General features: G+C 52.3%; 1 protein-coding gene across 2 annotated transcripts in view; it reads right to left on the minus strand.

Annotated features, from left to right (window-relative positions):
• The window catches only part of LOC132398992 (ankyrin-repeat and fibronectin type III domain-containing 1-like), a 755630-nt gene that overhangs the window by 194991 nt on the left and 546904 nt on the right, over positions 1 to 13735 (minus strand). For both annotated transcript variants that reach the window (XM_059978830.1, XM_059978831.1), the window contains one exon: positions 4238 to 4439. In XM_059978830.1, the coding sequence (XP_059834813.1) occupies positions 4238 to 4439 (202 nt within the window). The remainder of the gene's footprint in view (positions 1 to 4237; positions 4440 to 13735) is intronic.

Here is a 13735-nt window from a genome sequence, read left to right on the forward strand (position 1 = left end):
GACACCTGATTAGTTCCAAGGGTAAAGATGGGGCAGAGTTTGTTAAGTGTGTCCAGGACAGATTCCTGTCACAGTATGTTGACAGGCCGACTCGGGGGAATGCCATACTAGATCTAGTATTAGGTAACGAACCGGGTCAGGTCACAGATCTGTCAGTGGGTGAGCATCTGGGGGACAGTGATCACTGCTCCCTGGCCTTTAGCATTATCATGGAAAAGGATAGAATCAGAGAGGACAGGAAAATTTTTAATTGGGGAAAGGCAAATTATGAGGCTATAAGGTAGAACTTGCGGGTGTGAATTGGGATGATGTTTTTGCAGGGAAATGTACTATGGGCATGTGGTCGATGTTTAAGGATCTCTTGCAGGATGTTAGGGATAAGTTTGTCCTGGTGAGGAAGATAAAGAATGGTAGGGTGAAGGAACCATGGGTGACAAGTGAAGTGGAAAATCTAGTCAGGTGGAAGAAGGCAGCATACATGAGGTTTAGGAAGCAAGGATCAGATAGGTCTATTGAGGAATATAGGGTAGCAAAAAAGGAGCTTAAGAAGGGGCTGAGAAGAGCAAGAAGGGGGCAAGAGAAGGCATTGGTGAGTAGGGTAAAGGAAAACCCCAAGGCAATCTTCAATTATGTGAAGAAAGGAAGACAGGAGTGAAGGTAGGGCCGATTAGAGATAAAGGTGGGAAGATTGCAGAGAGACATTGATAGGATGCAGAAGTGGGCTGAGAAGTGGCAGATGGAGTTCAACCCGGAGAAGTGTGAGGTGGTACACTTTGGAAGGACAAACTCCAAGGCAGAGTACAAAGTAAATGGCAGGATACTTGTTAGTGTGGAGGAGCAGAGGGATATGGGGGTACATGTCCACAGATCCCTGAAAGTTGCCTCACAGGTAGATAGGGTAGTTAAGAAAGCTTATGGGATGTTAGCTTTCATAAGTCGAGGGATAGAGTTTAAGAGTTACGGTGTAATGATGCAGTTCTAAAAAACTCTAGTTAGGCCAGACTTGGAGTACTGTGTCCAGTTTTGGTCGCCTCACTATAGGAAAGATGTGGAAGCATTGGAAAGGGTACAGAGGAGATTTACCAGGATGTTGCCTGGTTTAGAAAGTATGCATTATGATCAGAGATTAAGGGATCTAGGGCTTTACTCTCTGGAGAGGAGGAGGATGAGAGGAGATATGATAGAGGTGTACAAGATATTAAGAGGAATAGACAGAGTGGACAGCCAGTGCCTCTTCCCCAGGGCACCACTGCTCAGTACAAGAGGACATGGCTTTAAGGTAAGGGGAGGGAAGTTCAAGCGGGATATTAGAGGAAGGTTTTTCACTTAGAGAGTGGTTGGTGCATGGAATGCACTGCCTGAGTCAGTGGTGGAGGCAGATACACTAGTGAAGTTTAAGAGACTACTAGACAGATATATGGAGGATTTTAAGGTGGGGGGTTATATGGGAGGCAATGTTTGAGGGTCGGCACAACATTGTGGGCTGAAGGGCCTGTAATGTGCTGTACTATTCTATGTTCTATGTCTATTTGAAATAAGTGGCTGCCCTGATTAACTGATGGCCCAGTTAACTGGAATCCACTATGTATGTAGGTCTTGTACTGCACTGTTGACACAAAACAACAAACTTCATAATTTCATAATCCTGAATTTGCTTCTGATTGTGACAACGTGCTGTGGATTGCTGGGTTAAGAAACTGGACTGACGTGTACTGCTGTGGTGGGGCTGCTGACATTACCTGGACTCAGGTTGGCTCTGCCCTGTGAACAACTCACCACCTAATCTTCTTTTGAGAAGAGAAGTGTTTAATACCTTTTATCCTGGGATATCTTTAAAGGGATTTAAAATTACAACCAGATGGGCATTACTAGAATATTCGTGGTAGAATGTGCTGAAGTGTTGTGGTCTGTGACACTTGTGAGTATGGTGGCCTCTGACTGGTATGTTCATGACCAGACAGACAGACAGACATTCAGACAGACATACTTTATTGATCCCGAGGGAAAATGGGTTTCATTACAGCCGCACCAACCAAGAATAGTGAAGAAATATAGCAATATAAACCCATAAATAATTAAATAATAAGTTAATCATGCCAAGTGGAGATAAGTCCAGGACCAGCCTATTGGCTCAGGGTGTCTGACACTCCGAGGGAGGAGTTGTAAAGTTTGATGGCCACAGACAGGAAAGACTTCCTATGACGCTCAGTGTTGCATCTCGGTGGAATGAGTCTCTGGCTGAACGTACTCCTGTGCTTAACCAGTACATTATGGAGTGGATGGGAGACATTGTCCAAGATGGCATGCAACTTGGACAGCATCCTCTTTTCAGACACCGTCAGAGAGCCACTGAGCAATTTTACTCTGGAGAGCAGGTTATCCTGCAGTCTGTGCCTCTCCTTCCACATCAACAGTATCTGTGTTCACTCCTTACTGGGCAGCCCATTACAGGCATCATCCCTTACTAGGCAGCTCCTAATGAAGCTCCTCCCTACTGGTGAGCCTGTTACCATGAACCTCCTTACTGGGCACCCCTTACCGTGAACCCCCTTACAGAGAGCCCCATACTGGTTACCCCTTACCGTGAACCCCCATACTGGTTACCACCTTACTGGGAACCCCCGTACTGGGCACCACTTACCGAGAACCCCCATACTGGTTACCCCCTTTCTGGGCATCCCTTACCATGAACCCCCATACTGGTTACCCCCTTACTGGGAAACCCCATACTGGGCACCACTTACCAAGAACCCACATACTGGTTACCCCCTTACTGGGAACCACCATACTGGGCAACACTTACCGTGTACCCCCATACTGGTTACCCCGCTACTGGGAACCCCCATACTGATCACCCCCTTACCGTGAACCCCCATACTGGTCACCCCTTACCGTGAACCCCCATACTGGTTACACCATTGCTGGGAACCCCCATACAGGTCGCCCCTTACCGTGAACCCCCATACTGGTCACCCCTTACCGTGAACCCCCATACTGGTTACACCATTGCTGGGAACCCCCATACTGGTCGCCCCTTACCGTGAACCCCCATACTGGTTCCACCATTGCTGGGAACCCCCATACTGGTTACCCCGCTACTGGGAACCCCCATACTGGTCACCCCTTACCATGAACCCCCATACTGGTTACCCCCTTACTGGGAACCCCCATACTGGGCACCAACTTACTGGGAACCACATACTGGTCACCCCTTACCGTGAACCCCCATACTGGTTACACCATTGCTGGGAACCCCCATATTGGTTACCCCCTTACTGGGAACCACCATACTGGGCAACACTTACCGTGTACCCCCATACTGGTTACCCCGCTACTGGGAACCCCCATACTGGTCACCCCTTACCATGAACCCCCATACTGGTTACCCCCTTACTGGGAACCCCAATAATGGGCACCACTTACCGTGAACCCGAATACTAGTTACCCCCTTACAGAGAACCCCCATACTGATCACCCCCTTACCGTGAACCCCCATACTGATCACCCCCTTACCGTGAACCCCCATACAGGTCACCCCTTACCGTGAACCCCCATACTGGTCACCCCTTACCGTGAACCCCCATACTGGTTCCACCATTGCTGGGAACCCCCATACTGGTTACCCCGCTACTGGGAACCCCCATACTGGTCACCCCTTACCATGAACCCCCATACTGGTTACCCCCTTACTGGGAACCCCCATACTGGGCACCACTTACCGTGAACCCGAATACTAGTTACCCCCTTACAGAGAACCCCCATACTGATCACCCCCACACTGGTTACCCCCTTACTGGGAACCACCATACTGGTCACCCCTTACCATGAACCCCCATACTGGTTACCCCCTTGCAGGGAACCCCCATACTGGTCACCCCTTACCATGAACCCCCAGACTGGTTAACCCCTTGCAGGGAACCCCCATACTAGGCACCACCTTACCGTGAACCCCCACACTGGTCCCCTCTCACTGGGAACCCCTGTACTGATCACCCCCTTACCGTCAACCCCCACACTGGACCCCTCTCACTGGGATCCACTGTACTGATCACCCCCTTACCGTGAAACCCCACACTGGTTACCCCCTTACTGGGAACCCCCATACTGGTCACCCCTTACCATGAACCCCCACACTGGTCCACTCTCACTGGGAACCCCTGTACTAATCACCCCCATACCGTGAACCCCCACACTGGTCCCCTCTCACTGGGAACCCCTGTACTGATCACCCCCTTACCGGGCACGACTTCCGCTGCTTGTTCTTCTCATTTCTGCCCAACAAACTGGTCTCATCGAAGGATGTGTAATTAACCTTGAATTTCCCCGATAGGTTCCTGTACAGCCGCTTGGCAGCACTTGGGGAAGAGGGAGACACCACCCTCTGGCCATGTGCAAGCTGGAGGTCCCGGACCTGCTGGTTCATCCTGGGTGGTGACGACCTGGTGATTAGGGAACAGAAATATGGTTATTGATCACACAGATACACTGTCACCCCTCTGAACACCCTCAACCCCGTACACTGTCACCCCTCTGAACACCCTCAATCCCGTACACTGTCACCCCTCTGAACACCCTCAACCCCGTACACTGTCAACCCTCTGAACACCCTCAACACCGTACACTGTCACCCCTCTGAACGCATTCAACCCCGTACACTGTCACCCCTCTGAACACCCTCAATCCCGTACACTGTCACCCCTCTGAACACCCTCAATCCCGTACACTGTCACCCCTCTGAACACACTCAACCCCGTACACTGTCACCCCTCTGAACACCCTCAACCCCGTACACTGTCACCCCTCTGAACACCCTCAATCCCGTACACTGTCACCCCTCTGAACACACTCAACCCCGTACACTGTCACCCCTCTGAACACCCTCAACCCCGTACACTGTCACCCCTCTGAACACCCTCAACCCCGTACACTGTCACCCCTCTGAACACCCTCAACACCGTACACTGTCACCCCTCTGAACACCCTCAACCCAGTACACTGTCACCCCTCTGAACACCCTCAATCCCGTACACTGTCACCCCTCTGAACACCCTCAACCCCGTACACTGTTACCCCTCTGAACACCCTCAACCCCGTACACTGTCACCCCTCTGAACACCCTCAACCCCGTACACTGTCACCCCTCTGAACGCATTCAACCCCGAACAGTGTCACCCCTCTGAACACACACAACCCCGTACACTGTCACCCGTCTGAACACACTCAACACCGTACACTGTCACCCCTCTGAACACCCTCAACCCCGTACACTGTCACCCCTCTGAACACCCTCAACACCGTACACTGTCACCCCTCTGAACACCCTCAATCCCGTACACTGTCACCCCTCTGAACACACACAACCCCGTACACTGTCACCCCTCTGAACACCCTCAACCCCGTACACTGTCACCCCTCTGAACACCCTCAATCCCGTACACTGTCACCCCTCTGAACGCATTCAACCCCGTACACTGTCACCCCTCTGAACACCCTCAATCCCGTACACTGTTACTCCTCTGAACACCCACAATCCCGTACACTGTCACCCCTCTGAACGCATTCAATCCCGTACACTGTCACCCCTCTGAACATCCTCAATCCCATACACTGTCACCCCTCTGAACGCATTCAACCCCGTACACTGTCACCCCTCTGAACACACACAACCCCGTACACTGTCACCCCTCTGAACGCATTCAACCCCTGAACACTGTCACCCCTCTGAACACCCTCAATCCCGTACACTGTCACCCCTCTGAACACCCTCAATCCCGTACACTGTCACCACTCTGAACACCCTCAACCCCGTACACTGTCACCCCTCTGAACACCCTCAATCCCGTACACTGTCACACCTCTGAACACCCTCAACCCTGTACACTGTCACCCCTCTGAACACACACAACCCCGTACACTGTCACCCCTCTGAACACCCTCAACCCCATACACTGTCACACCTCTGAACACCCTCAACCCTGTACACTGTCACCCCTCTGAACACACACAACCCCGTACACTGTCACCCCTCTGAACATCCTCAACCCCGAACACTGTCACCCCTCTGAACACCCTCAACCCCGTACACTGTCACCCCTCTGAACACCCTCAACCCCGTACACTGTCACCCCTCTGAACACCCTCAACCCCATACACTGTCACCCCTCTGAACACCCTCAACACAATCCCGTACACTGTTACCCCTCTGAACACACACAACCCCGTACACTGTCACCCCTCTGAACACACTCAACACAATCCCGTACACAGTCACCCCTCTGAACACCCTCAACCCCGTACACTGTCACCCCTCTGAACACCCTCAACCCCTGAACACTGTCCCCCCTCTGAACGCACTCAACCCCGTACACTGTCACCCCTCTGAACACCCTCAACACCGTACACTGTCACCCCTCTGAACGCACTCAACCCCGTACACTGTCACCCCTCTGAACACACTCAACCTCGTACACTGTCACCCCTCTGAACACATTCAACCCCGAACAGTGTCACCCCTCTGAACACACACAACCCCGTACACTGTCACCCCTCTGAACACACTCAACCCCGTACACTGTCACCCCTCTGAACACACTCAACCCCGTACACTGTCACCCCTCTGAACACATTCAACCCCGAACAGTGTCACCCCTCTGAACACACTCAACCCCGTACACTGTCACCCCTCTGAACACCCTCAACCCCGTACACTGTCACCCCTCTGAACGCACTCAACCCCGTACACTGTCACCCCTCTGAACACCCTCAACCCCTGAACACTGTCCCCCCTCTGAACGCACTCAACCCCGTACACTGTCACCCCTCTGAACACCCTCAACCCCTGAACACTGTCCCCCCTCTGAACGCACTCAACCCCGTACACTGTCACCCCTCTGAACACCCTCAATCCCGTACACTGTCACCCCTCTGAACACCCTCAACACAACCCCGTACACTGTTACTCCTCTGAACACACTCAACCCCGTACACAGTCACCCCTCTGAACACACTCAACACAATCCCGTACACTGTCACCCCTCTGAACACCCTCAACCCCTGAACACTGTCCCCCCTCTGAACGCACTCAACCCCGTACACTGTCACCCCTCTGAACACCCTCAACCCCTGAACACTGTCCCCCCTCTGAACGCACTCAACCCCGTACACTGTCACCCCTCTGAACACCCTCAATCCCGTACACTGTCACCCCTCTGAACGCACTCAACCCCGTACACTGTCACCCCTCTGAACACCCTCAACCCCGTACACTGTCACCCCTCTGAACACACTCAACCCCGTACACAGTCACCCCTCTGAACACACTCAGCACCGTACACTGTCACCCCTCTGAACACCCTCAACCCCGTACACTGTCACCCCTCTGAACGCATTCAACCCCGAACAGTGTCACCCCTCTGAACACACACAACCCCTGAACACTGTCACCCCTCTGAACACACTCAACACCGTACACTGTCACCCCTCTGAACATCCTCAACCCCGTACACTGTCACCCCTCTGAACGCACTCAACCCCGTACACTGTCACCCCTCTGAACACCCTCAACCCCGTACACTGTCACCCCTCTGAACACCCTCAACCCCGTACACTGTCACCCCTCTGAACACCCTCATCCCCGTACACTGTCACCCCTCTGAACACCCTCATCCCCGTACACTGTCACCCCTCTGAACACCCTCATCCCCGTACACTGTCACCCCTCTGAACGCATTCAACCCCGTACACTGTTACCCCTCTGAACACCCTCAACACAATCCCGTACACTGTCACCCCTCTGAACGCATTCAACCCCGTACACTGTTACCCCTCTGAACGCCCTCAATCCCGTACACTGTCACCCCTCTGAACACACTCAACCCCGTACACTGTCACCCCTCTGAACGCATTCAACCCCGAACAGTGTCACCCCTCTGAACACCCTCAATCCCGTACACTGTCACCCCTCTGAACACCCTCAACCCCGTACACTGTTACCCCTCTGAACGCATTCAACACCGTACACTGTCACCCCTCTGAACGCATTCAACACCGTACACTGTCACCCCTCTGAACACCCTCAACCCTGTACACTGTCACCCCTCTGAACGCATTCAACCCAGTACACTGTCACCCCTCTGAACACCCTCAACACCGTACACTGTTACCCCTCTGAACACCCTCAACCCCGTACACTGTCACCCCTCTGAACACCCTCAACCCCGTACACTGTCACCCCTCTGAACACCCTCAACACCGTACACTGTTACCCCTCTGAACACCCTCAACCCTGTACACTGTCACCCCTCTGAACGCATTCAACCCAGTACACAGTCACCCCTCTGAACACCCTCAACACCGTACACTGTCACCCCTCTGAACAAACTCAACACTGAACACTGTCACCCCTCTGAACACACTCAACCCTGAACACAGTCACCCCTCTGAACACCCTCAACCCCTGAACATTGTCACCCCTCTGAACACCCTCATCCCCGTACAATGTCACCCCTCTGAACACCCTCAACCCCGTACACTGTTACCCCTCTGAACACACTCAACCCCTGAACACTGTCACCCCTCTGAACACACTCAACCCCGTACACTGTCACCCCTCTGAACACACTCAACTCCGTACACTGTCACCCCTCTGAACACCCTCATCCCCTGAACACAGTCACCCCTCTGAACACCCTCAACCCCGTACACTGTCACCCCTCTGAACACACTCAACCCCGTACACTGTCACCCCTCAGAACACCCTCAACCCCTGAACACTGTCACCCCTCTGAACACCCTCAACCCCGTACACTGTCACCCCTCTGAACACCCTCAACCCCTGAACACTGTCACCCCTCAGAACACCCTCAACCCCGTACACTGTCACCCCTCTGAACACCCTCAACCCCGTACACTGTTACCCCTCTGAACACCCTCAACCCCTGAACACTGTCACCCCTCAGAACACCCTCAACCCCGTACACTGTCACCCCTCTGAACACCCTCAACCCCTGAACACTGTCACCCCTCAGAACACCCTCAACCCCGTACACTGTCACCCCTCTGAACTCCCCACATTCTGTACCCAGTCAGAGACGTATACTGTCACCTCATGTACACCATCCGGTATGTACGTTGTCACCCTCTGTACACAGTCAGACATTCACTCCACCCCACACTTGCACCGCATCACCTCAGTACAATGTGTAGATCTGAGGGTGTATGACAAACAGGGGCAGTATAAACCTTTCCTTGGGTAACATTCAGACTCTCTGGTCCTGTAGCATCCACTGACAGCAGCACCCCAGCCTGCACCGTTCCCTGAGTGTGCCTGCACGTCCAACAGCTGGCCTGCAATTTCTCTGCACTTTAATGACACTGTTCATTGAGACTGTTACTCATCCCTGAGTCACGAACAGCAGCTGGAGACCCTGAGCCATGGCCAGCGCCTTCAAACGACATGTTCCATACAAAACAAACATCTGCCCAGTGTGAACCCCTCCGCTCTACCCTGTCCCAGTCACCAAACCCAACCACCAACACCACCTCTACATAACATATCCCCAGTGTGAACCCTTCCACTCTACCCTGTTCCAATCACCAACACCACCCCTACAGAACATATCCCCAGTGTGAACCCCACCACTCTACCCCATCCCAATCACCAACACCACCCCTACAGAACATATCCCCAGTGTGAACCCCACCACTCTACCCCATCCCAATCACCAACACCACCTCTACAGAACATATCCCCAGTTTGAACCCCTCCACTCTACCCCATCCCAATCACCAACACCACCCCTACAGAACATATCCCCAGTGTGAACCCCTCCACTCTACCCCATCCCAATCACCAACACCACCTCTACAGAACATATCCCCAGTTTGAACCCCTCCACTCTACCCCATCCCAATCACCAACACCACCCCTACAGAACATATCCCCAGTGTGAACCCCACCACTCTACCCCATCCCAATCACCAACACCACCCCTACAGAACATATCCCCAGTGTGAACCCCTCCACTCTACCCCATCCCAATCACCAACACCACCTCTACAGAACATATCCCCAGTGTGAACCCCTCCACTCTACCCCATCCCAATCACCAACACCACCCCTACAGAATATATCCCCCGTGTGAGCTCACGACTACACAGACTCTGCACAACAAACATATTCCAGTGTAAATCCCTTCCCTCTACCCCAGCTTCCTGCTCCAGACTTGATGGCTTATGGCTTTCCTTGTTGTCACAGCAGGCTTTGTTCAAGCGTGGGTTCATGATGCTTACACTTTGGCGAGAGTCAGATCTCACACAGTGAGAGGGTTGGGGAGGGCTCTCTCTTCCCAGCCCCAAGACACCCCAGCAGGAAGATGTAGACTTAGACAGATCTCACACAGTAGCTTTTGGGGGAACACACACAAAATGCTGGGGGAGCTCACCAGGCCAGGTAGCATCTATGGTAAAAAGTACAGTTGACATTGTCCTGCCGAAGGGTCTCAGCCTGAAACGTCGACTGTACTTTTTTCCAGATGCTGCCTGGCCTGCTGAGTTCCACCAGCACTTTGTGTATGTTGCTCGGATTTCCAGCATCTGCAGATTTTCTCTTGTTTGGATGTTGGGGATCTCTTTTCCCAGCCCCAGGACATCCCATCAGGAGGGTGTGGACAGGGTGGGAGTAAGGGATTCTGATGGGAACCTAAGGAGTAACTTCTTCAACCAAAGGGTGTTTGATGTATGGAACAAGCTGCCAGTGAAGTGGTTCAGGTAGGTATATTAATATTAATAATATTTAAAAGACACTTGGACAAGAACATGGAAAGGAAAGGTTGAGTGGGATCCAGGACAAACACAGGCAAATGGAAGAGTTGGTCTGAAGGGTCTGTTTATGTGCTATATTGCTGTATGGCTCTGAGATGTTTCAGATTCTGAGTAAACTCATTAGGGCACACACACACAGGATTCTTCGCCTGTTGGAGGATTCTACAGCTTAGAGTGAAAACTGAGATCAGGAGCAATCACGAGGAAGTCTGCAGATGCTGGAAATTCAAACAACACACACAAAATGCTGGTGGAATGCAGCAGGCCAGGCAGCATCTATAGGGAGAAGCACTGTCGACATTTCGGGCCAAGACCCTTCGTCAGGATTCAACTCAATTGCTTCGTCAGGAGCAATTTCTTCTTCCAGTGGTGAATCTCAGGAATTCTCAGAGAGCTATGGAGACCATAATACCATAAGACATGAGGAGCAGAATTAGGCCATTCAGCCCATCAAGTCTGCTCCACCATTCCATGATGGTTGATTTATTGTTCCTCTCAACCCCATTCTCCTGCCTTCTCCCTGTAAACTTTGATGCCATGACCAATCAAGAACCTATCAGCCTCTAGTCTGAATGTCCCAGTATGACTTGGCCTCCACATCTGCCTATGGAAGCATATTCAAGGTGGACCGAGAACTTTGGACAACTGGAGACACAAAGGATCAGACAGCAACAGACAATAAGTGGGGCATTTACCAAAAAAGCTGCAGAAGCTGGAAATCTGAAACAAAGTGGAATCAAATGGCAAACAGCAACAAGCATGAGTCAGCTGTACTGAAGAGGGTCTCGGCCCAAAATGTCAACTGTTTAACCCTTTCCATAGATGCTGCCTGGCCTGCTGAGTTCCTCCAGTATTTTGTGTGTTGCTTTGGGCTTCCAGCACCTACAAATTTTCTCATGTTTGTGGCAGGCCTTTATTCAAGCAGTTAGCAGTCACACAGCAGCACCATGCTGAATGTCCCCTACAAACAGCCCTCCACTGGACTGAGTTTCAATCCCTCACACTTTGACATAGTCCACACCAACATAAGCCTCACAAAAAATGCTTTGTTTTACAGACAGAGACAAATGCACAACAGTGATGTCAGTGTGGGAGGGAAGTCACATCTCAGTGTGACAGGCTGGAGGGAGGAAGTATTTGAGGAAGTTGCTATAGCAACTCTGGTACGTCCATCAGATAATTAGCTGCATAAATAGCATCAACAAAGCTTGTGAAACGTCTGCTTGCACTGACAACCCGCTGGCACTGAAGACACAGGTGGTAAAGCAGTTGGTGCTTCTGTGGGGTACAGAATTCGGTCTCCTCTGCAGCCTCTCGTTGTTGGAGGTGCAGTCCCATTGGACGACAGTTGGGTGCACACACCAGTAAACACTGCACAGTGACAGAGGGGAAAGTGGGGAGCTGCACACCCCAGGGACCCAGAAATACAGTTACCATCACAATCTCAATACAACCAAAAGCCAGAACCCACCACTTTCCAGTGGACATTCAGTAATGCCGCACGTGGTGTAAGCAGAGGACAATGGGCCAATAACTCTGAGAGAGAATATTCACAACAGGTAGCCATTCAGATCAGCTACACTGCTCAGGAATTTAAAGCTCCCTCAATAAACTTGACTAAGCCTGCTGTTAACCAGTTTATGGTCCGTTCCCAGACACTTTGGAAGCATTCTATATATAAACAGCCCTTTCGTTGTAGCATCACCCTCCACATCAGACATTTCTATCAATCTGACTTTTCAGATAAAGGAAAGAAACCACAGGGTTGACTTTTCAACACTGGTGTTGCAGGGGCTTTGAAAGAAACATCATCACAGACACAACACCCACCAAAAGTTCCCAGAATATCACTGACCAAACACTCTGCTCACACTGACCGGGACCCACATCACACTGACCGAGACACAAACTCACACTGACCGGGACCCACACTCACATGAACGAGACCCACACTCACACTGACCGAGACCCACACTCACACTGACCGAGACCCACACTCACAGTGACCGGGTCTGTCACTCACACTGACCGAGACCGTCACTCACACTGACCGAGACACACACTCACACTGACCGGGTCCGTCACTCACACTGACCGAGACCGTCACTCACACTGACCGAGACCGTCACTCACACTGACTGAGACCCACCTCACACTGACTGAGACCATCACTCACAGTGACCGGGACCCACACTCACACTGACCGGGACCCACACTCACACTGACTGAGACCCACACTCACACTGACCGGGACCCATACTCACACTGACCGAGACCCACACTCACACTGACCGAGACCCACACTCACATTGACCGAGCCCGTCACTCACACTGACCGAGACCCACACTCACACTGACCGAGACCCACACTCACAGTGACCGAGACCCACACTCACACTGACCGAGACCCACACTCACATTGACCGAGCCCGTCACTCACACTGACCGAGACCCACACTCACACTGACCGAGACCCACACTCACAGTGACCGAGACCCACACTCACACTGACCGAGACCCACACTCACACTGACTGAGACCCACACTCACACTGACCGGGACCCATACTCACACTGACCGAGACCCATCTCACACTGACCGAGACCCACACTCACATTGACCGAGCCCGTCACTCACACTGACCGAGACCCACACTCACACTGACCGAGCCCGTCACTCACACTGACCGAGACCCACACTCACACTGACCGAGACCCACACTCACCCTGACCGGGACCCACACTCACACTGACCGAGACACAAACTCACACTGACCGGGACCCACAATCACAGTGACCGGGTCCGTCACTCACACTGACCGAGACCCACCTCACACTGACCGAGACCCATCTCACACTGACCGAGACCCATCTCACACTGACCGAGACCGTCACTCACACTGACCGAGACCCAT

The sequence above is a fragment of the Hypanus sabinus genome, chromosome 9 (genome assembly GCF_030144855.1).
Source record: "Hypanus sabinus isolate sHypSab1 chromosome 9, sHypSab1.hap1, whole genome shotgun sequence".
Classification (NCBI taxonomy): domain Eukaryota; kingdom Metazoa; phylum Chordata; class Chondrichthyes; order Myliobatiformes; family Dasyatidae; genus Hypanus; species Hypanus sabinus.